Source organism: Trematomus bernacchii, unplaced genomic scaffold, assembly GCF_902827165.1.
Source record: "Trematomus bernacchii unplaced genomic scaffold, fTreBer1.1, whole genome shotgun sequence".
NCBI lineage: Eukaryota > Metazoa > Chordata > Actinopteri > Perciformes > Nototheniidae > Trematomus > Trematomus bernacchii.
The window spans coordinates 4,093,933-4,119,320 of NW_022987840.1; the positions used below are offsets into that span (position 1 = coordinate 4,093,933).

Sequence of the window (25,388 nt, forward strand, 5' to 3'; positions counted from 1 at the left end):
GGGAGGCATGGCGGTGCGCTAAAAGCCAAAGGAAGCAGCGCGCGCAGCGACAGGGGCCAATTAAGTGGCCAATTAATGAGTTTAGCCGCCTCATTAATTGAGCTCAAACACGAGCATCCAGCCAAGTTTAGGAGACCCGTGGAGAAAAGTTTTCAAACTGAGAGGCCCGAGCAAGAAGCGCCAAACTCTTCAACGTGTCTTCATCAATATTTATGTCTTATACCTAGAGGAATTTAGTGTGTTTGCTGTCTTTATTATGGGGGAAATGTGACTTTATACAATCTCTTCTGATGCTTATGTCTAAAATAACACGGTCGTCATAGTAAATACAGGTATAATGAGCTCACTAATTTGCTTGTTATAAAATTTAAATTTAAAATAGCCCTTTGCTGAAGATATAACTCCGAAGTGGACAAATACCATATCTGCAGGAGAGATTTGTTACCCAGGGTCACCTCCACTCACAAGATTGATGGAAAATATTGTTCAGATATGAGTATGCCCCTGAACTGATACCATCTAAAGTCATGGATCATCATAAACCAAACATGCAAAACGTTAAATCTATAATAAATAACATAAAGCTTATTGCATAATTAAAGACAAACATGAGGCCTACACTTATTTGAGAGTCAAAGCCACATAATCAACAATAATTATTAATTGAGCGTAACAGTCGATTATACTCACAGATAAATTGCTTTTGAACACGCTTTGTCTGCAGGCACGTGTGTCAAAGCCACGTTTTGGTTTGTTTATTTTATGTGTCTTTTCTTGTTAATGGATTCCTTACACATTACTCACACCAGTCAAGCGTGTGGTAACACCGTGCGGTTCAAAATGGCCCCTGGCAGATTAACAAGTGGTGAAGTGCCAATTCCCAAATCAATCCACCAGGTGGCGTGCAAATACCAGCACAGAAACTCTGATCAGTCTGGGGATGTTCAGGGTCATTGGGTTGAAACTGAAGTAAAAAAGGATGACATGATGTGATACTAGTTCCCAACCTGCATCAGAGGCAGTGGTGGAATGTAACTATGTACTTGTACTCAAGTACTCACACTTAAATACAATTTTGAGGTATTTGTCGACTGCTTATATGAGTATTTCAATTTTTTTTAGAAGAAGAAGACGGACCTTTATTGACCTTTTACGAGGACAACTTAGTTTTAGGAAGGCCCTACAGTGTTTTTACTCCACCATATTTATTTGACAACATACATTTCTAGTTACTGCAATGTAATCAGAGCCCAAAATGTGCAGGCAGTGCTTGTCTTAAAGAGTCCCAAGACAAAAACATTAGAAACCAGTTTGATGTCAAATAAAGTTGAACTGGTATGAACTGTGTTTTTTGCTGGCTTCGGTTAATGTGCTTTTTGTTTAAATAACTTACAATTGTGCTGAAAACCAATTTCCCTATGGGGACAAATAACTTGTATCTATCTACCTTAAAATAATGCACATGGTCATCACCATCCCATTATGCCTGGTGTAATGAAGGGGGGGAGGGGGGGGGGGGGGTTTGGTTACAGACAGTCCCATTCATAATTGCCTTACAGTTGAGTAACAGCAACAACATGTCTAACTTCAGTTAGTCTATCGGCATGTCTGATCCCCACTGGTAAGAGCATCAGTCAATTAATCAAAGGAGGGTTAAGCATTATACTGTGTGGATCAGTGTCATGAGATACCATGAGACTCAGGGGCACACACATAAACACACACACATTCAAGCTGCATGTCTAGTAGCCAAATGTGTGTTTCAGGCCAGATGAATGAAACATTACAAACTCTTTCGATATCTGTATTGGCATCCAAGAGGGCACATTTGCACTGGTTGTTTTTTAACATGGGGGAATCAGATTATGGATCAATCTAAAAATAGTAGGACTAGTAAATGTAATTGAGCCAATATAATTGTTTTCCACAGTCAAACTTTAAGTATGTAGTTTACATTAAAGTTTTAGGATGTGGATTATTTTTGGTTATTACAGTAATATTAGGTTAGAATTAAGATAGATTGGATGCACATTAAGCACACTGTAACAAAAAACACAGAGGATTTTACAGTAAATTACTGGCAGCAGAGTTGCCAACAAGTTACTGTATTTTTACTTTACAGTAGCGATCTTGTATTTTGTTTACAGTATCAAAATCAGTGCTGTATTTTTATATTACTGTATATTACTGTAATTTTGTATGTTGTATACATTTCCCGCCTAAGGATAATATTCCCACAATGCAGCATAATGTACAGTATCACACTGTATTACAAATTCAAAGTAAATTACTGTGGGTAATACAGCAATTGACTGCCTACATTACAGATTTTTTTTTACAGTGCATGAACCAAGGTTATTTAAATTAAGTTATAAATAGCCTATGCAATGTTGGAATTAAGGTCAGGGTACGGTTAGATGATGCGAGGGAAGTTACAGATTTAGGAACTGTCATTGGCAACAGAAAAGCGCGTGTGTAGCCTAAACGCTACGTGCGTGCGTACGCACGAGCCGTGTGTGCGGAAATGCTTTCGTGTCTTGCAGCGAATGTTTCTCTCCTCGATTCCTGAAGTCTCATCTCTCCCTACAGGAGCAGTGCGTTAAAAGCGTTCTGCCGTAGGCTACAGTATCCTCACACGGTGCACCACCCAGAGAGACGGGGCTGTTGCCAAAGCGCAACATACAGGAACTGCGACGTCAGAGAGAGAGAGAGAGAGAGAGAAAGAGGGAGGGAGGGAGGGAGGGAGAGAGAGAGGGGGGTGGGGAGGAGAGGAGAGAGAGGGAGTTTACAGCTTGTCCGAAGTGCGCTATCAGCTGCTGAAAGCTGGACACACGAGCGGTGCGAGGACACTGACAGAGGGGAGAGAACGAGAGATAGGGTGGGGGGACGGAGACCCTCGTGGTTGTCGGCGGTGACGGTGGCACAGATGGGCGCGACTTTCCTCAGCTGAGCCGGACACCGACCCAGCAGCAGCGGTCACCCGATGCTGCCTGAATCCAGCTGACCACCGCCGGATAGCACACATCCTACGAATGACACTTGGCTATAAGTAAGTTGAATTACAGCTTCCTTCATTTCTGTTCCTCTATTCGGTTAATTGTGCTGCGTTTATTTAAATTCCCTTCATGTGATTGAGTGACTCATATAGGAAGCACATATCAACATCTGTCAATCGTGTGTGTTTTAATAGGAGTGTCAGCAGGTACAAACTTTTACAGCCCTCACACTGTCAGGCTTTATTTACATCATCTACTGTGACAGAAGCTATCTCTATAGGACTTAGCATAACTGTAACCAGCATCCTATGGTGGCATTATTGAGCAGAAAAGGAGCATTCTGGGCTGGGACTTAACTGTAACCTAGTTACAGCTAACAGTATGAGTGTGTGTACACCTCAGTCATATGTGGGTTGTTTGCTTTGGTCAGAGCGTGAATAGCAGGCATTCAGAACTCTGCATGGCCGTTGGTTGGGACATAAACTGTACTGTTTATGACTTCAGTTTCTTAAGCAATATTATATTGGTACAAGAAATCTACAGCAATGATAGATCATTACGTAGGAGAAAGTAACATATTCTACAGAGCTGCAGGAGTCAGAGAGAGAAGCACAATGGAAAGTTGGGAGTGCCAGCACATTTTTATATTACACTTGAGGATTTTTTGCCCCTGTTGTTTCTTATCCAGAGCTGTGAGAGCTGCCAGGCGGTCCCGAAAGGACATTTTCTCCAGGATAGAAGTGTCAGCAGGCACTGTAGGGGATTGATTCGGTGCACTTTTAATTACAGCAGCCACCTGACAGCACACTATGCTGGAGAGAAAAAACTAAATAAACTCAACGCACACATCCTTTATCTGTAAATGTATTGAATATATAAGTCTCATTTCCATAGCACATATATACTGTGTCAACCTTGCTATCTCTCTCCCTCCTACACCTCTCTTCCTGAAACAGTGTTTACAAGATGTCTATCTTCATGGCCATCCAAATACCAAAGTGAGGAAAGGGAAATGGAAGGAGGGGTTGCTATGCAAATCCTGACCTGCTGGGGCAGAATGAATGTGTTAAACAAATGAACCACGCTATGGCCTCCAAGCTGCCATTAACTTACTGTAGTGTGTTCTTTCCATTTAAAATGTCATGGACTTGCACTCAAAGCTTGTGGTACTCTGCCTGTCACGGCTACCAATGTTGATCTTGAGAAGTTCCGAATATTCATAGTGAGTGAGTTACAAACAGGGCGTGGAAATAAAAGCTGCAATACATTTATCGGAATGTATTTTTGAAAAATAGACTGGAAAACCCATCTTTTCTACCTTTGTGTCAACAATTAGTAATCTTTATGGTAACACAGCAAAGTGTTTAAAAATACTAAAATATAATAGAAAAACAATAATATGCTATGATTGGAAAAAACAAACATCTATAGTTAAAGGTGGGGTAAGTTTGAGAAACCGGCTCGAGATACACTTTTTGTTATATTCCATGGAATGCTCTTAACATCCCGATAGCAATGAATATCTTAAGTGCTTTGACAAAAATTCCATAAAAAAATGTAATCTGTGGAAGCCGTAGTACTGTAAAAAGCACGACCAATCATTTTAGCCGGCCCGGCTAAAACAACTGGATGGCCTACCTGCCTGTCAGCCTTCCATCTGTGCACAAACTTATCTCGTGCCCTCATTGGTCATGTGCGCGTTCGTGTGTGTTGGAGGAGGGGCTCTGTAAGGAAGTGGCAGATTTTTTCCGGCTGTGTATTTTCAATTTCTAGCACACTCGAGCTGGTTTCTCCAAAATTACCTACCCCACCTTTAATTTAAAGATAATTCAATAAAAGGCCTTGACGAACAGAACAATGTAAGGCTCAATTTAAAACTGAAAGTTGGAGCAGATATTATGTGGTGCATAAAACTTGTGTATTAAAGCTTCAACAGGAAGGACTGGTTGGCAATAAATAAAATAATGGCAATAAATCAGAAATATATTTTGGCCAGTTAACCATTCTGTGAGGTTTACACATACTTAAAAAGAAAAGGCAGCAAGTGCTTTCCTGTTCTCTATACTTATCTAGAATGATAAATGATACTTTGTACTATCATGTACACAAATTCATATTATCACTTCCAACAAACGCTCAAGATGTTAACCTGAACTGCTGCCTCAGAGAGCATGAAGTACTTCTTTCCTAATGTCCTCCCTGTCCGTGGCAGCTGGCACCATGCTCCCCCGTAACCTGCGAACAGGTGGTTATGACCTGCCGGGGGTGGAGTCAAGCGACGTGCCTCTCATTGGCTACCGGCCCTTACTGTCTGACAGCGGCACCCCGAGCAACCAATCAAGGAGAGGGAGCGGCAGCGACGAGTTGGAAACTTCACAGGTGAGTGTTTTCCTTTCGCCTCAGTGAAACACATCCATCATTGTGTCACTTGAGTGTCTAACAGAAAGTGATATGAAGTTTATTTCTCACAACTTTGTTCTGTGCTGTTTGAGAACAGACAATCTCCGGCCTTCTTTATTAGTTTTTCTTCTGTTCACACAGTAAAGTGAGAACGGTACAAGCTGAGCTCCACAACCAGCTTCTTCTATAAACAGCAGATACGGTCCGCTGGTTTTCGGACCCTGAGGGAATTAAGTCAGTGTGATACAGACAGGAAAAAGAAAATAGATAGTGTTTGGGGAGGGGTGGTGTCATGTTTTGTTATTTTCTTTATACTGAATACATTCCTTTAGAGCAAACATCAAGCCAAACATCTAATATTCCTTAATATCTGCAAAACTACACTCCTGACAGCTTCAACAGTGCTTTGTCATTAGTTCTCATTAGCAAATGTAGATGTTGACTAGGGTAAACATTAAACCTACTTAGCGTCAGCATGTTAGCATGTTGACGTGGGTATTTAACTCACAAAGCAGCCAGGCTTTAGAAACTTTGTCCTTTTTAAGTGTAATTTGTTTTCAAGACTTATTTTCCGCACTCTTCTGAAAGTGTGTATTAACTGACTCCGGGATAAAGTCTGTAAAATGGATTTAAGTTGAACTAAAAGGCAGGAAGGTAAAAGGTTCATGACAGGGGCTAATTTCCCACAATCTGTCACCTCTGTTAATGTTTAGTGACTTAAAAGTGAGGTTATCAGAAGCTCCTAGAGGGTTTAGCTTCACACATAGATTGTAGAGTTGTTTTGAAACGTTAGCCCTAGAGAACTTTGTGGACTTATATTGCAATGTTTTAATCAGGTACATCTACAGCTGAAAACAGGATGTATTCTCCCTTGCACATGTGGTTCTCTTAAGACCTCAACAATAGCTGTATTTGTAATACATTTTCTCTGAGTCATGGTGACCTACTGACCAACTATCTTGCCCCAACCACACCTGACCTGCATATGGCTCTTTGGTTTTACTTCACACCGGGCCTAGAGAAACACCTCACAGCTAAAAACAGAAATTACACCGAATAAGCAGACTTCCTCCGTGCTTGTGTCACAAGGCGGCTGCTGGACCATGCAGTAAATAATGTATGTGGTGGCTTGGCCTGTGGATGAGGTGTACAGCTGCTCTCCCTATAAACAGTATCCAGTATCACAGGCTGTCTCCAAGGACCGGCTGTCGAGTGGAATCCGATACGGCCACTTGCTGATTCTTTAATGAGGGAAACTTGGATGTGTGAGTCAGAATGCTGGAAGTGAAAACCTCGAGTGAACAATGGAGCCTCGAGGTGAAAGAAACTAAATGTTTTCAGGTTCAAATTGATCGATTGAGATTAAAATCAAGCTTAAAACAAGTATGATAGCAGATTGATGATTTTGCTTCTCCCCTTTTTGTGTTTGGTGATGTATTTTTCCAATTCAAAATATACATATTGACAATATTTTGAATGCAGCTGCAAAAGATTGGACAGCTAGGAAAACTCAGAATTGTATCGAGATATTCAACAATTACACAGCAAGAAATTCATCAGCCAGAAGGCAGTAATAGGTTTCTGTAATGAATGTTGTCTTAATAGACCTCAATATAATGTTTTCTGTGGCCATTATGACAAATAGCTTCCAAGTTGCATGGCCAACAGCGTGTGTGTGTGTATAACACTCCTGATGAACAGGTGGCACCTTGTATGGTGTGTAAATGCTGACATTTGTGTAAAAAAAGCTTTTAGTGGTTGCAAGGACTAGAAAACATCTATACAAATTAAGTCTCTTTACAGTTAAGAGATGTTTTTGAGACCTTTCTTTTGAATGAGAGACGCAACGTTGATTTTGACGTGAGATGGAGTGCACTGATGATTAAGAGCCCCGTGACACTAATGTCCTTTTTTTGTTAACGCCAGCCTGATACGAAGGACTGGACATGGCCGTGGTTTCAGGAATAACACGTTCACTAATCACATATAGGTGTTATGTTTTGGTCTCCATATACTTCGCCTGGATAGGTACCGACTGTTTGCACCTATAAACACAATTTTGATTGACTTGAACAAGTTAATGCCTGTTATCTGGATATTTTAGTGAAAATGACTCACTGAAGTAGAATTTGATGAGTCAGATTAAGTCAACTATTCCCTACAAATTAACTTGCAGAACATCACAGACTGATGATATCTTACAGAGTAATCGTATCCAAGGCAGGATTTTTCCTTTAAGGGGAATAGAACAGCTTTGACCTGAATGCCACCGAGTTTTACTTGAAAGAGAGTAGATAACGGGCACCGAGGGATACATAGATGAAAGCGTGAGAAGAGGAGCAGAGAGAAAGATAGGAAGGAAGGGTCGGGGTCTCGGAACACTCAAAAAACAATGGTTATCTTTAAATAAGCTTCAGAAGATGTATTTATGACCCCCTGTTCAGTGGAAGTACTTGTGTAGGGTTTTAAATAAGGACTGCTGCGGTGTGTGTATTTGTTCAAATCCAAAGCGTGGAAACCAAGCTATATGGATTTATTTAAGTTAAAGATTAGAGCTGGATGTTTGGTGAAAATGGAGAGTCTGCTTCCTGCCCACTGCTTTTCTGATGCCGTCCAATAACTGGCGTAGTTGTTCAGGAGGAGAGGTTGACGCAGCCTCGGTTTGTGATAGAAGGAGAGGAGAAAAAAATAGCTTCACAACACGACAGCACGTCCTGCTTCCTGTGTTTGTCTCCACTTATTATGTACTTCCTGCATGCTGATGGGGGTGGGGGACTTGAAAAAAAAAAAAGGGGGAGCTTAGGGCCTTGAGACAAGGTCCCATCTTTGAAAAGAACATAAACAAAGTCTCACATATAGCAATAACAATGGTGCATGTGGGAAAAATCAATATTGGTTTTGATAATACTTAAAAACAACTAAATAACAGCTGCTGGGTTCTTTTTTACGCACCACAACCCATCATGCCACCCACCACTGTGGCCTATAATCATGCTGCTTATCTAGCAGCCTACGAGGCAGCTGAACTCCAAATTACATACATCTATAACGCTTTGAAAAGTTCCTCCACAGAAAGGCTGGTTCCTCTGACCCCGATTCAGTCTGGTTTCAAAAGGCAAACTCAATCGACACTCCACTGAAAATACTTTAATCTCAAGTATCTCATCACTTCTTTCTGGAATAAGGAAACGGAGCAAAGGTTGAGTTCTCTTTGTGTCTGTGATATAAAAGGCCCACAGGATCAGTGGAAGCTTTAAATCATTTCCACACTTTTATAAGCCGTAAGACAGTACATTGGGGGAACACTTTTTACCATTTTATATATATAATCTATATTTTAAGCCTCTTTTACAAGTCCTTTTTAGCTTAGCAAGACTCTTTAACCCTTTGATGCACAAGCTATGCAAACCCCTTCTAAGGGACAACATGGGTAAAAAATGACCCGTATTGACCTACAATGTTATTTCATGCATGGCTGAGTGTTTCTTCGCTATATTTTTGGAAATCCATTTATTTAATCATTTAATATTCCAAGTATTCATTAAATATCTTGTTTTTGATCACCACACATCATTATTTTCAATCAACCTTTCAAAATGTAGGAACTAAAATAGTTGTTGTATTAATACATCAGGTTTGCAAAAATGACCCATGTGTGCAAGTGTGATAACAATGATTACAAAAAACATACTATAATAATAATTTTGTTAAAAATAATTATTTTATCAGTGATTTGGACCAAACAATACATGTGGCTGGGTGGTGTGTGTGTTTGGTCTTTTTAGCCCACATCTTTCCATTGCCCCTGTAATGTGCTTTTGGAGGTGGGGCGTGCCATCCATGCGTCTCTTTATTCACTATATAGACACAAGTATTGGGCCATCAACATATTACACCTACAGGAGCTTTTATGACATCCCATTTCAAATTATTAGGCATTAATATGAAGTTGGTCCCCCCTTTGCAGCTATAACAGCTTCCACTCTTCTGGGAAGGCTTTCTACAAGATTTTGGAGTCTGTCTGTGGGAACTTTTGCCCATTCATCCAGAAGAGCATTTGTGAGGTCAGACACTGATGTTGGACGAGAGGGCCTGGCTCTCCATTCTAGTTCATCCCAACGCACAGTTTTGGTGCTGATATTAATGCCCGAGCTGGAACTCTGCAGTTATTGAGTCAGCAGAGCTTTGGCCACTTTTACGCATGCTCCTCAGCATTGTTCTGGGGAAGAGTCCCCACAATGGTCAGGTTCTTCTCAAGGAGCTTCTCAGCCAGAGGGATACTGGTGAAGAAGTTGTCCATTGTGATGTTGCGATATATAATAATATCGTACACTAGCAGCATTTGGCCAGTTCCTTCTGTGTAATTTGACATAGATAGGAAGTCTCTTCCTCACTAGTAATGGACTAGGTAATGTTCAAATATTATGTACTGTTATCTTTCACAAGTTATCAAATATCTTCTTAGGTAGAAGAAGTGTAAAATAAGACTTACATGAATCAGAAGTGCAAAAGCAGCCTGTTGAGTTGTGACAAGTTTGGCATGTGAAAAGTTGCAACTGCAATCGTTTACAAATAAAAGCTTCCTATCAAATTCCTTAGTGAATACATGCTTGGTCCAAATCACTGTAAAATAATTATTTATAACTAAATACTTATTATAGTATGTCTTTTTTTCTTTTTTTATCACACTTGCACACATGGGTCATTTTTGACCCATGCATGTAAACCTGATGTAGAAATACAAAAACTATTTTAGTTCATAAATTAAGAAAGGGAGAATGAAAATAATGATGTGTGGTGATCAAAAACAAGATATTTAATGAATACTTGGAATATTAAATGATTAAATAAATTATTTCCAAAGATATAGCTAAGTCACCAGTGCATGAAATAACATTGTAGGTTAATACGGGTCATTTTTTACCCATGTTGTCCCTGAGAAGGGTAGTGATACAAAAATGATTTTTATTCAAAAAGTAAGAAAGGAAAAATGAAAGTAAGAATTTGTGATGATCAAAAACAAGTTGATTGAGGAATACCTGGAATTCTGAATTATTAAAGTAATTTATTGCAAAGATATTTACAATTAAAACTCACTCGGGTCACTTTTGACCCATGTTGTGTATCAAAGGGTCTCTCTTGTCTGAGATTTTAATTCAAGGAAATAGCGTTCTTATTTGTCTTGTGTCTGCACATCCATATGTTATGTTTCACGGCTAAGTACATTTGAAATTGTAAGTGTGCATTGTATCAAAGAGTTTATATAAGTTCTTAAAATAAATAAAGCTCTTACATGTGTTGAGTAGGGAGTTTAATAACTGGAGATGGTGATGTCAGACTTTGCAAAGGTTTTAAGTCAGAGTAAATACAATTCACTTTGTGTGTGGTCTAGCTTTTTAGGATGACTAATGCAGGGTAGGAGACTTTTGGCGCCACTTACTGCCTGTGGAGTAGTTTGAAAAATACGATAGTGTGTGGGTTTTTTATTTAATTATTTTTCACACATATTTTGTGCATATTTAAACACTTCTCACAAGCACTTTAGGCTGAGTTTTAGACTAAATTAAGCACACATTCATCTGGAGGATTGCAGTTCTATTGTACGTAAGGCTGTACTAATTAATATTTTTTATAAACATTGGCTAAAGGAGAAAAGTAATGAAAGTGGTGCACATCGTGACAAGGTTTTAGAGAATTATCACCAGACTCTGCAGCTCCATTGAGCATTTTGGCGCTTTAAGCACATGTTTTTGGTTTTAGAAACTTTTCTGTTGTTAGACGTCTCACAGTTCAATACAACCTCATTTGCAGTTGAAACACAGACATAGACAGAGCTGTGAAAGTCTCCACCTAGTTAACATCGCTCTGCAATGTCATTAGCCCCTTAAATAAACACAGCTTGCTTCCTGGTTCAGTGGCCATCTGAACATGTATTACCTGTAAAGACTACAAGCCTCTTACTGCTCAAAAAGCAGAACAGGCTTTAGATTAAAGTACAGTATGAAGCCTTCTCAGTTTATTGTTGTTTTGCTTTGTGTTGTATTGAACAGGATACTCAGTCAAACTGGTTTATCTGTATGGGAAGGTCATATAGAAAGACAAAGAGAGCAGGAGAGAGACTCAAAGAGAGGGGGTATTGTTCTGGAAATAGCTTCAGGGCTTCTGCGTATGACGTATGTGTGTGTCTATTTGATGAGGGTCTGCATTTGTGTGAGCAATTTGTCTGTCCATTGGTGTAAAAAGAAACTAAAAATGAGTGTTGTGCTAGCAACACCAACATATCCGTATCTCTCTGTGTGTGTGTGTGTGTGTGTGTGTGTGTGTGTGTGTGTGTGTGTGTGTGTGTGTGTGTGTGTGTGTGTGTGTGTGTGTGTGTGTGTGTGTGTGTGTGTGTGTGTGTGTGTGTGTGTGTGTGTGTGTGTGTGTGTGTGTGTGTGTGTGTGTGTGTGTGTTTAATGGGTGTGCCTAGGTGATGCAGGCTAGCGGGGGCGGGACTTAGCTCCTGCTTCAGGTGTGTCTTTGTGATATAGAGCCACAAGGCATTGAGAGGCAAACAGTAAAGACATAAACACACAGATCTAGGTCGACTGACAGGTAAAAAAACGGCGGTCGAATTCAGAAAGGGAGAGAGAAGGAAGTGGGAGCAACAGATGAGAGAAAATGGAGAGAATGAAAAATCGATTCATACCTTCCTCCTGAAGATTTCCAGGAAGATTAGGGATTGCTACCTGTCTGGACTCGCAGAGGGAAAGGTAACTTGTGTGTCCAATTTTTTTTTCAGTCTTTCTGAGCTTGGGGTTTTTTCATTGGAAAGATAGAATTGCATGCAGATTTGTGTAGAAGCAAGCAGCGATAGCAGGTAAAAAAACAGGTTTGATACACGGATTAATGAGTACAGTAGGATCCTTTCTAAATGAAAGGAGCGCCTGCTTGGACTTTTGACCTTCGACCAAGTCAAGCCAAGGCCATTTGAAATAGGCTAATAGGGGCGAACAAATGCTTATTACAGCTAATTCGACTTAAGTCAAACATAAAAGATGGTCCTTCTGCTTTCTGTATGAATATGTTTCGTGGCTCATTCTGTGACGGACTTTGCATGAAAGAAAGCTTACATGTCAGCCTTGGCTACATAGATGAAAATAAAACTTGTCAGGTCATGACTTTTCCTCTTTATGACCGGAATACTTATCAGTCAGAAGGTTTTATAACATGTTGTGCTTTGAGTGTAGTTTCCAAGGTGTTGCTCATGTGTTTTTGTAGATCAAAACGGTTGACTAATGACGACGTACGAACAGCTGGAAAATGTTGCCAGACAACCAGTATGACTTCACTGTGTCTTGCTCATGCATTTTCTATGATGGAAAAAGTCACCGATGCGAACGCGTCACTGCCAGACGATGTGTAAAGTGATAGTGATCGATGGATTTCTAAAATGCATCGGTCAATTTGATGTAAACAAAAGGCTCAGCCACACCCACCTCCGACAACAACAACACAAGACCCTTATTCTGAAATGTGTTGACAGTTCTCTTAGCATAAGAACTAACACAAGACAACAACGACATCTAAATAACTTGGAATATATGAATGAGTAAAACATGCCTGTATCATCTGAGAAACACAAAAGCGGATTTCTGAAACCCCGAAACCACGAGAGGGAAAATGTGTCTTTGGTAGAAATGCTTATAATACATGCACACTCAAAGCATGACACACTGTTTTTCTAAGAAGTCGCAGGCAAAAAAGGTGAAGGAACCTTTGCTTATCTAAACAAAATGTTGTGTTGTGATAGCCAGTCATGTGCTTTGTTTAATGTATTAAGTAAAAGATAAACAACATAAGGAACATTTGTAATAAGTACCATATTTGTCTCTGAAATGTAGAGAAGAAGAGGTATAAAGTTGTATATGAATGAATACTCTGTAAAAATACTGTAAACTGTACTTAACTATACAGACCTCAACTAAATATATTCACTATCACTGGGTTTTAAAGATATATTCACCATATTTCGCTAATATCAGCAAAAGCAGGTTTGTTTGTCTCTGGCTTTGTCTCTTTGGCTGTTTTGGCATTATTGAAATGTCTCTGCAGTGCTACTGTATTTCTCACACTTCTTCTTACTATTAAAGTGCTATGAGTCATCGGCCGCCTGCGACATGACTTAGGCTGCATCTACACGGAGACGAAAACGAAAACTAACCGAATTCGATATCAAAAAAGTCTTCCGTCCACACGGTATCGGCTCAAGAAATGTGTCCGTCCACACAAGACCGCTCGACCCGCTGGAGACGCTGTAGTACATATGCCGGGCCTGTAAGTGGCGCTGTACTTCCGCCACAAAATACACCAAAAGCAGTGAAGAAGACCCCCCCCCGAGCATGGTTGCCATGGTTGCCTGGTTGCCCTTCTGTTTATTCTCCGCAGTGGATTTAGCAACATGTAGTTCATGTAGTTCTCCATGTCCACTTGTTGCTGATGGTTGTGGTAGAGGAGCTGTAGATTTTGCACTAACATCTGTAGCATGGTCAGTAGCAGTAGCTACTGACCATGCTACAGCAGTGAGCAGCAGAGGTGGGGAGAGGCGGGCCTATGGCTTCATCGTTATCAGGAAATTATCGTATAGGACGTACACACGGAGCCGTTAGGCCCCGCAGATCTACCCACCTTGGGACCCGTTACCGTTTGAGGGCTCCGTTTCCACGAACAGTCCATACGATAGAGAACTGTAGCAGATACAACCCGTTTCGTGTCCGTGTGGAAGGGGCCTTAGGCCTCAGGATCCAATAACTGGACGTGTCACTGTCAACATAGTTGTTAAGACTGGGCACTAATACTGCCAAGACAAATTCGTAATAGTTGTACCTGTCCACAGGCCTTTGAATTGTTTTTTTAGGCTGCACAAAGGCTTCATTTTAAGCTACACTGAATCATGTATGAGTGATTGTTATTAATTAGCATCCATTTTACTTATAATTGCGTAATCTGGGGAGTTTTCTGGTCTCTGTGGGATTGATACCTGATGGCTATCACCAACAAGGCAAACTAAATTGGAAGATAATCTAGATATATTTTTTTATTGAATTGATCATTTAAACTCTGTTTAACCAGCCTAATGTTAGTTTATTTATTTAACCAAGGTTCAATATAATGTTCAATATAATAGAAATTATGTGAAAGTTGTTGTGGCTTATAAATGCTTTACATGTGTGGGATTTGTTAGACTTTATAATTAAAATCTGAATCTTTGCATATTGTGCATACAGAGCCAATATAGTCCTGTAACACAATATGTGTTCTCTTTTGTGCACAAAATGTAAACAGAAAGTCATATTTTGGGACTGTGGAAGCTTAGCATTATTCAGCTTCTTCAAAATTAACATAAGTGATGCACATGTGTCCACCTGATAAATTAAGTATTTTCTTCAAAACTTTTCAACATTTCTTGTGATATACTAACATGCATTTGTACTTTCTGCATCATCGTACCATGTAAATCATAAATTATGCAGTATATGGGTCAGAATTAAGTAAGTGAGTAAGCCGACCAACCACAGCCTCAGGCTATACACTTAATGATTGTATGATGTGTTGCTTTACTGCTGATTTGCTTGTTTGGAACCAAACCTTTTCCTAATATGACAAATAAGTTAAGCTTGTGTTTTGTTTGGTTTTCTAGGCAGATCCCTCACCAATGAAGACCACCTGGTACTGTCCTCTGGATCTGGTAAGGCCAGTATGTGTTGTGCATGTAACATGTCCAACATAAGGTGCCTGTGAGCCAGTACAAGTATAAAGGGTAACTGTGTCAGGGACTTTCCTCCAGGCTACAACAGGATCATTAGAGCTCCATGTAGCGTGTTAGAAATTAGTTCAAAGCAGCTTGATTTTATGCTCTTTTTTCTACATTGATATTGTGTGTCTCATGTAGAACGGATTATACTTTTCAAGGTGTAAATCTGTTTAGTTCAGTAAAAGGACATGATTACATTTAGTATGTGGAATCAGTACCAGGAGAAGAAACCATCTAGATTTTGACCCACACAATGAAATTCCTCACAATTCCAGTATCCTTATCAGAATCCACTGTTAATTGATACACTCTTTGCCACACAACAACACTGCTTTAATCTGGTTTCACTGCTCTACAGTCCACTGTGGTTGAGGAAGAGGAAGATGGAGTGATATACACAGTGGTGGTGAAACAGCAGCATGGCACCCCCAACAGTGTGACGGTGAGTCATGTGTAACTGAATTGAGACAAGGGGTTAAATAAGTATCTTATTTGTTGTAACACTTAACTTACTTTATTATTTCTTCTCCTCCAGTCAGCGGTGTCTCGCTCCCAGTGTGTGAAAGCAGGGACAGAAGAGAAGCTGGTGCTCCACCTCCTTCACTCCTTTGCTATGGGAGACTCCTCCTTCATCACAATCTTCCTCTCCACCTATCGATCCTTTTCCTGCACAGGCAGAGTGCTGGACATCCTCACTGACAGGTAGGGGACAAAAATGTCATCTCAACGGCATGTTGTTTTGCTCTGGTAAAATAATATAGGTTTCTGGGAGAGTTATTAAAATGACAAGGAAAAATAACTTTTCGGATTGCGCGTCAGCGATCACTCGGTTCTACGCATGCGCAATGGCCGATCTGAACTTTACGTTACTTTGTTAGCCAGCAGTTTAACACCATCATGTGTCTTTGTATTCCTTTAAAGACGAATTCATTGTATTGTTATGGTTATAACGGTCTTAAAGGGAAATGTCCTCAACCAACCTCTCGTCAAACCAACTAAAATGTTGTTGACATTGTCTTCTTTTTATGGGAAAACCAGAGGTGCATAGCAGGTTAGAGGCTACAAGTGCACACGCCACCAACCTGACAGTAGTGTTGAACGAAACCGAGCACGCACAGTCGGCACGATCGATAAGCGCACGCACGGTAGGCGTGGTCATAGATTTTGGGTTCAACCCTTTTTTTCCATGCCCAGCAGGAGTTCAGTTAAAGCAGTTTACTTTTCTCTTGCTAAACTGGGAACATTACAAAATTACAGTCTTCAGCCTTGCTAGCAACTCTCTGATTTGAGACAGTGTTAACAAAGGGTAATGGGAATTCCCTATGACAATGCTAACAATTTTATCAGGTATAATGTTTAATATACCATCTTAGCTAAGTGTAATTTAGCTTGTAAATTAGCACCAAACATGTCTTAAATATTTGTTGCATATTCACAAGACTAGTCGATATCCATGCTAGCTGCTCTGTGAGGCTCTGTGATTAAAGCTACCATGCTAACATGCTCGCTGTGACAATGCAAAAAAAGTTTGAACATGTTCGAATGCTAAGATTTGCTAATGACCATTAATGAAAATGTTTTCTCAGTGTAAATGGCAACTTTATTGTGGCGCTAGAAGATAAATCAGTCTGATATATTCTGAAAACCATGCACATCTGCACAAGATATTGTTTCAATCCATGTTGTAGAAGTTGAGATATTTCACTAAATACATGAAAACTCTGACACGCTAATATCACCTTATTAAATATGAGAAAATCATCAAAGTCCTTTTTGATGCATCATATGAGCACTGGGCTTGCCTGTTCTAAGTTTCATGTCAGTTCATCAAGTAGTTTTAAAGATATTTCAATTTTGTTGGTGTATTGATTGAGTGGTCGACATTGCCGTCTTTGTAGTCACACTGCTTAATAGCACAGATAAATGGTTACATTAGAGTCTGCCAACTGGGTGATCAATCCACTGTACATCTAATTTCCAATTTGCACAAAATAAACAGATGTTAGTTTAGCTTTGCTATTTGTCAAGCTCTAATTTAAACACCAGTAGCTAGATTAATTGTTTAATTTAATTTAGAGACACTTCCACAGTTGAGGAAGCACCATGTGCCAGTTTAAAAAACTGCAAAATAATTCAGCAAAACGCTAGTGAAGGCTTGTTCTGTTATAAAGTCTATATTAAATAATGTTTGTTTGTTTGTAGCCTTTATTTAACCAGGTTAAAAAATCCCATTGAGATCAACGATCTCTTTTTCAAGGGAGACCTGCGGTACATTAGTTACACATAAAAACAAACAGAAAACAAAAGGACATCACAACATAATTACAGGGGTATACATTAGCAACCTATTTACATTGACAGGTATCCAATAACATTTCATCCAGCCGTGCTTTAAAACGATGCAAGGGAATCAAAATGCTCAGTTTCAATATTTTTTGCATGGTGTTCCAAGCTAGAGGAGCAGCGCACATAAAAGCTTTAGTACCTAAAACAGTCCTAGCACTTGGCACATGTAATAAAAATACATCCTGGGATCTCAGGCAATAGCTACTTGCCACTCTCCGTGAGATCAAAGAGCATATATAAGTCGGTAGTTTACCCAGCATGGCTTTATATATGAATATGTACCAATGACTGAGCCTCCGACCAGTAAGGCAGACCTGCCTTGGCATACAGGGTACAGTGATGAGTAAGTACTTTCTGGAGGCGTTTGCATGAAACAGCTGTTTGGAAAGTTTTTCCGAAGACGCAGTGTTACCTGTAAACATCATGATAATGCCTTGGAGAAAAAGCAACTTGAAAAAAACAAGCCATAAATTAATTTATCACAACGCATTATTTATGACATAGCAGATGCGCACATTTGAAGTTGAATAATTGTTATGTTTCCTCATTTTCTCTTTCTGCTTCACTAACAGATTGGAGAACCCACCTGGGGAAACTGAGAGGAGTCACATAAGACAATCCTTCAACAGGTGAGCTTATGAAGGCTACCCAAAATCTTTTAGCAACGTTTACTGTGATATGCTGTATGTTGACGCCCCTTTGTAGCGCCACACAGCTTTCCCCTGCTACTGCTAGAGAGAGATTTCTCAGCTAAACGCTGCAGTGATTAACTGCCATGTTATGCTCCTAACCTCTTCAAGCTTTATTTCTGAAACAGTATGGAGCTCAAACCTTTCTCTCTTGCAGGGTTTACCACAAGGACATTACGTTACACATATTCTCTCCAGTAGCCTACAGCGTTAGCTCCATGGTTAGCTCTGAGTGTTAGCATGCTTGCTAATGTAAACACACAGCATATTACTCCACACGCCGCGCATTGTTTCTGATACAGCACATAGCTTGACATGTTCTTTCTTAAGTGTTTACCGCTAGAACAGTGCTTATTATTTAGACTATTACTGGTCAAACATCACCTTCACTTTGGACTATGTGACTGTTGCCAGCATCCATAGTATATAAAGAACAGTGATCTACTTATTTATGAGCGACTAAAAGGCCCTAGGAATACTACAGCCGTATCCTATTGATTGATTGATTGATTATATGTATTATATATATAACAACTTTACTCTAAGCCTCCTGCAGACATCCTGCTGAATACACAGACACACATTAGCGACTGTATACGGAGACGATAGGTTGGGACGTGTCACGTGTGCCGGAGACGATAGTTTGGGGCGTGTCACGTTGGCCGGATGTTGCCAATGACGTTATAGGAGCGAACATTCTGGATCTGCTTGTTAGCACCCCCTTTTTTTTTTTTTTTTTTAGATGTGGGTACGGAGGAAAAGAGAAAGGGTTTTGTTTTCTGACACTTTGTGAGTTCCCTGACACACCGGGGACACATTTATGTATAAAAGACATCAAAAAGTACATTTTGCATAATTGGTCCCCTTTAAATATAAGTGTGGAGCTACCGATGCCAAAAATACATCTTCTAAAAACTAAAGCTATGATGAAAGTAGTTACTCCTTATTGTTTCATTATCTTTTTTTAATTACCCATTTAAATAAAACAAGTGAACATCAGCAGAAGACACCAACACTAAAGCCAGCAACAGGAAATGCAAACTCTCTACCAGCTCTTTACTCTGAGTTTTAACATAGACTGTAAGAACCAACACAATCTTTATCTTACAACATATCCACTAAATTATAGACTTATCTCGAAGCTGCTTTTCTACTTTAAACCCCTTGAGAATGTGATTTATTGGCAACCTCAATATCAATATATTCAATCAATTCCAATCTGCAACAGCTTGTTTTTCTGCTTCTGGCAATCAGAGTTTAAAACAGAAACAGATTATTTTTCTTCAAGGAAACTCTCGGATTGATTTTAAAATGTTTCTTTCCTTTGCTGATGATCTGATTTATCGACGCAGTGTTAGAAGGAACCTTTTTGTTTTCAGAACTCTGAACTGTCTGGAGGTCAAGGCTTAAAAACAAAAGACGATCATGTTTCTGATGTTGACCTAAACATTTTAGAATTGCATTCCCTAAATCCCTCAAAAATCATTTCTTCATTCCTCCAGAGCGGTGTGTACGGTGTTCAGCACGTGGCTCTCTGAGTATCCTGAAGACTTTAAGAGTTTGGGAGAGCCGTCTCGCCTGCTGCGCCTCGCTCCCCTTTTCCCCCAGGACTCCTCGTCTGCAGCCGACCTCCGTGCTCGCCTCCTCAGGATCGCAGAGGAGCTCAGCGAGAAAGCCCTGCTCCCTGACTCCCATAGAGGTCCGTAAATAAACTGGGATTTACATGACACCAGTTAAAACTAGAGGAGGTTTTCATGTCGAAATATGCTTGTCTGCTCAGCGTAAATCCCAGGCTGCAAAAGACAACAAATTACAACATGGGCTGGTTGTGGCTTTCTTTCTTAAAGAAAAGATACAAAATTGCTTAACAAAATCCAACATTTTACTTAAGTTTTCTGGACACTAATCTGCTTTGAAAGCCAAAGGTGGCCATGCTTGCAATAATTGCTGTATTTATTGCTAATTAGAAATTGTAAGCCTGCTAACATAGCTAAATGCCGAACATCGTTAGCATTATACATGCTAAACATCAGTATGTTAGCATTATTCTTTTGTTCAAAGCACTACTCAGTCTTAGTACAGGTTCAAATACACTAACTCTTAAACTTGTTTTCTCATCCTGCAATCTTGAGGTCATGAGTGAATAAGCTCATTATCTCTCAATAACAAACACATTTTCTCATTTAAATTACATATTTATCCTCTGGTGTTCCTGAGATAACTAAGCTGCTATCAGTAAAAAGTCACCATTAGCCACACTGGACACAGTGACGGATGAGAGCAACAGAAACTCTTAGAGAATCTGTTTCTTGCTACTAAAGGAAAATACAGACACCTGGGGCCCACAAACAGGTTTTTGTTATGCTCTGAATCGACTCCATTTTATTGAACAGCTTCACTCTTTGCAGATGAGACCGGATTCACCAGCCCTCTTCCTGACGCCTCCAAGTTTGAACCCACCTGTATCCTTGGATTTCCTGCCGCGCTGATCGCTGAGCAGCTCACCAAAATAGAGACTGTGAGTCCTCTTATAACATGTTTCTGATGGATCAAAATATTGACCAATGATATCAAAAAAATTATGTTATTGACTTATATTTTATATGGGAATTATCTAGTACATTTAGCTGATCCCTATATTGCCCGCTGGGTTCGCTTACATATTCATTTACATCAGGATCTCACCAACATGATGCCCAAATATACTTCAGGGTTTTCATCCTCATTATAAGACTTGGGTACATTTTCTCTTTACTCAAGTGCTTGATATATCATTTGAATGAATATGTGTAGTTTCGTACAGTCTGATTTCTTCCATCATAACTTGCTCTTTTGCTATATCCTGGTTGGTGTTATGATGAACTTTGATCATCTGATATGGATACATTTAAATTGTTTCTCCTGTATTTCCTCTCCATCTGTTGTCAATTATTTGCCGATCGTGCTGTTAACACCAGCAACTGCAGTTGTTTAGAAAACACAGAATTAAAGTAGAGGAACATGAGCCGCCTTGGCTGCAAACACAAACAAGAAATTGTGCCACCCACATAAACCCAAACTCTGTCAGCAGGAAATCTAAGCAGAAAGACCTCAGAGTATGGGTCACATGGATTGATGTGATTGTTGGTAAACAGGCTGGTATTTATTGATCTATGCTGTCTCTTATCAGGAGCTGTTTGTCCGTCTTGTCCCGTACCACTGCCTCGGCTCACTGTGGTCTCAGAGGGACAAGAAGGGCAGGGAAGGCGTTTGTTGGTCTGTCCGGGCCACCATACGACAGTTCAACAAGCTGGCCAATGCAGTTTTAGCATCCTGCCTTTGGCCCACAAATCTGCGCAGCCAACAGAGAGCCCGGCTGCTGGAGAAATGGATCAGCGTGGCAGAGGTCAGTGTGAAAGAAAGAGAAGGTCACATCTTAAAAAATGCAGGATTTTATGCCATTTCTACCGGCTAGAATTTAAAAATGAAATGTTGCTGGTCTTTAAATGAAATTGTTAGCAGTATGTCAGTCGGGGTTGCAAGTCTTTCAAAATCCTCAACGGTGCATTTTTACTTCACTAAACCCCCTTTAATCCCTAAACATAATCCTGTTTTCAGCTCTGACTATGCACATACCATTACACGTTCACAGTCAGCTTGGTTTCTTCTCTGACTGTATTTTCACTTTAATATCTGCGAGCAAAACATATTATTAAAAACACATGTATGGTCGTCTTCTGGACAGAGCGCCAGCAAATAACAAACGATTTGACCGCAGCTTGTGGTACTTCTTTGCTGAGAACAACAAGAAAGATTGTAAAAAATCAGCAACTTTGTTAGACTAGAAGTAGACTTGCAGTAGACTTGTACACCTTGGAAATCAGGAAATAAACCAGGAAATAAAATAGGAAAATATTCTCAGCATGACCAGTTGTTCGTTCATACAAGAAAAAGAGTCCAAACAATGTGATGTATGACCTTTAGGCAAAATGTAAAGCTTTCAAATCTGCATACAAATTGCAGTATAGTAGAAGATGAATGTGGATTAGTTGGGTTCTGTCACAGCTTTGTGGATATTGTGCACAACAATCAGTTTATTAAAAAATATTGAAGAGATTTATTCCTCTCCAAGCATTTTTGCCTGTGAATAAAACACTGCTTCTCTCCAGTATTCCTGTAGGAAACTGCATTTGTCATCACATACACACACTCACACACACTCCAACATCCTCTTTGGCAAAGCGAGGTATCACTGGTTTGCTGCCAAAGTGCCGTCCTAAGCACACCGCAGGGTTTTTTGGGGACAAACCTCTTTAGCACTATGCATTATTCAGCTCCTCAGGCTGACAAAGTAACTCAATACCAGCCAGACCCACACCACAGGTGTTCTCAGTTACAGTGTGGGTGTGTGGGCATGCAAATGAGTGCGTTCCTCTGTGTGCTTTCAACAGGAGTGCCGAGCCAGGAAGAACTTCTCCTCGCTGTATGCCATCGTGTCCGCCCTGCAGAGTAATCCCATCCACCGGCTGAGGAAGACGTGGCAGGAAACTGACAGGTGTGCAGCTGAACAACACGCAGTTTTGTTCAGGACATTACTGATTTAATGATTCATTTTATTAATGGATTATAGATACAGAAACAAAAATGTATAGATCACATGTTCAGGTGCACACACTTATTTGCAACATGTTCTCAATATATTAGAAGACAAAGAAAACACAAAGACAGCATGAGACATCAAGATAAAAACTAAACAAAAAATACATATTATATAGTATTATTTTTTAACTTAATATAGTGTAGAGCAAAATGATCTATACAACTGATCTATTTGTCTATTGATTAAAATACAAACCAACCTTTTTACAACAACAATCCCAATATAATCTTCTTTCATTTGAGCCTTGCTATTCTTTCAGACTTATATGAAAGAAAATCAATACTTATCCTTTTTTGTTTTTGGACTGACAAATGTATTTTTCACTATGTTCTTATGTTACAATTTTGACCGGACAATTACAAATGAATCAAGAAAAGAATCCTCAGATTAATCAATAGTCAAAACTGTTGTTAGCTTTCAGCCCTGCTATTGTGTGGTGCTTGAAAATATTCAAAAGAAGCTTATAGTAAATAATTAAAGCTGACCCTCGTCTTTCTGTGATGTACTGTACGTGATGTAGTTATTTTTGGATGCCAAGAACGTGTTATGTCTTTGATCATGTGTTAAAAATATATTTAAAAAAAAGCTACCTTACATATAAAGTATTATATTAACTGTGAATGTGTCGTTTATTTAGGACCTGGAAGGCAGTTGCTTCAGCTTAAAACAGCAATGCAGGATGTGTCCCTACAGACATTGAATTTATTATACACCAAGTCAACCTTGTAAATAACTCTGAAACCATATAAAGACGAAGTGGTATAAAAATGTCGGAGATATTGCCTCTTCAGCAGTGTTGTCTCCTCAACATAAACCAAATGTACTTTCAGTCATGGCATCGTCCCAGAATCAGTTTCTGTTTACAAGAATTTGATTTTGACAATGCAGACTATTTAAACTCAGTTTCTGCTAAATGTCTTTATTGCATTTCATTAGCCTTATACATTTGACATATGAATAATAACGGAAATCCAATTTAAATTCAATGTTTTGGTCATTTGACAGGGAGGCAGTGAGGAGGTACGAGGAGCTGTCAGAAATCTTCTCAGAAAAGGACAACTACTCACAAAGCAGAGAACTCCTCAAGGAGGTACGTGTCTGCCACGCCAAAAACAGAGTCACAATGGAAATGTTATATACTGTCATTTGATATTTTATTTATGGCATGCAGCGGCTTGTTTCTAGCCGAGTCAGGCATCAGACCATTTGGACCTTTTTTTTTTTTACTTTAAAGCGAAAGGTTTGAGTTTGATTATGTGTTTTATGGATGTCTTGTCAACTGACTGCTTGTGTGTTGGTTAAAACGTACTGGTTGCTTAAAGCTGAAGAAGCAGTTTGGGTATCAGATTTCGACAACTGTTTTCTGATGTCTTGGTTTTGTTTGAGGCCTGTTGTCACTAGGATCTGTGTTGCTCTTGGCAGCTGTCTTCAAAAATACTATCCCCCCTTATTACTAGAAACACTTGAAGTTTAAACCTGTGTGTACGATGTGTAAGTCCTAAATCATTAATGTATTATACAGAAAGAAGGACACTGTTTACTGTACGCAGATCTTTATTTTGGACTGTATTATTCAGCTATCAGTCGTAATACAACATAATCACAGTGTACAACCTGATTTTAGAAAATGACTGTTTATTGTATGAGCTAATCTGTGTGGAAAACAGGAAAAAGAAAGCTGTGTAATGCTGTACTTAGAGTTGTGAGCTAAATAATAATGTAAACAATGGTAGAGCTAACACACCATTGTTAAGAAGGTATAATGTTTGGTAAGTTACCTATCTTACTTTAGTGTGTAAGCTCGGTTTGCTTACAAATGTTAATGCAGTATTTGATCATAAACCATTATATTGGACAAATGCGTCTTTATAATGGTGCTAGAATAAAAGTCAGGCGGTCACCAACATCAACAGGATAATTCCTCTTGGAACCATGAATATCTGTACAAAATGTCATCTGAACCCATCGAATAACAGTCAAGATACAGTATGTCAAGTGGTGAACATACAACGCACTTCTGACATGCTATGCCTAGAGTCTAACAGTTAGCATGGCTAAAAGCAACACACGTGCTTACTGCAAGCACACAATGCTCTGAAAAACCATGTGACTCCTCTGCACTTACATCTCACATCCTGCTGACACACATCCCATAATCTAAACAGCAGTATGTGACATTTATTAATGTGTCTGTCAAGAGCCACTACTGGACCACATTTGTTAAATCGGCACAATCTGAAGCCAAGCATTCTCCTCGGCTGAAAACAACACTCAGAAGAGATATACGACTGCTTTAAAAGACCAGGAACCAAACCAGTCTAATCTGGTTGAGTAGAACTGCCCTTATTCTGTCAACACTTCCATTTCAGTGCGAGACACCCATCTGAAGACGTATATTATATTTAGTTTGCACTGTGTCAGAGAGTTAGGAAAGTTGACAGGATTAGTTGTGTTTTGATTTGCTGTGATGGTGCAATGCGGGCATCAATACTTTCGCATTAGTTGCGATTTTACCCATCATACCC

The 25,388-nt window shown here is 39.6% G+C and overlaps 1 protein-coding gene across 2 annotated transcripts in view; it reads left to right on the forward strand.

The window, feature by feature from the left end:
• The first annotated feature begins 2,771 nt into the window (after positions 1–2,771).
• The window catches only part of rgl2 (ral guanine nucleotide dissociation stimulator-like 2), a 28,394-nt gene continuing 5,777 nt past the window's right edge, over positions 2,772–25,388 (forward strand). The window contains exons 1-11 of one of the 2 annotated variants that reach the window (XM_034112648.1): positions 2,772–3,049; positions 5,209–5,375; positions 15,076–15,123; positions 15,548–15,631; positions 15,725–15,891; positions 18,108–18,164; positions 19,727–19,923; positions 20,633–20,742; positions 21,394–21,609; positions 22,655–22,758; positions 23,869–23,953. In XM_034112648.1, the coding sequence (XP_033968539.1) occupies positions 5,217–5,375; positions 15,076–15,123; positions 15,548–15,631; positions 15,725–15,891; positions 18,108–18,164; positions 19,727–19,923; positions 20,633–20,742; positions 21,394–21,609; positions 22,655–22,758; positions 23,869–23,953 (1,227 nt within the window). In that variant the 5' untranslated portion in view covers positions 2,772–3,049; positions 5,209–5,216. Of the gene's footprint in view, positions 3,050–5,208; positions 5,376–11,923; positions 12,149–15,075; positions 15,124–15,547; positions 15,632–15,724; positions 15,892–18,107; positions 18,165–19,726; positions 19,924–20,632; positions 20,743–21,393; positions 21,610–22,654; positions 22,759–23,868; positions 23,954–25,388 lie in introns of those variants that run through there. The other variant, XM_034112649.1, reaches the window with a different exon arrangement.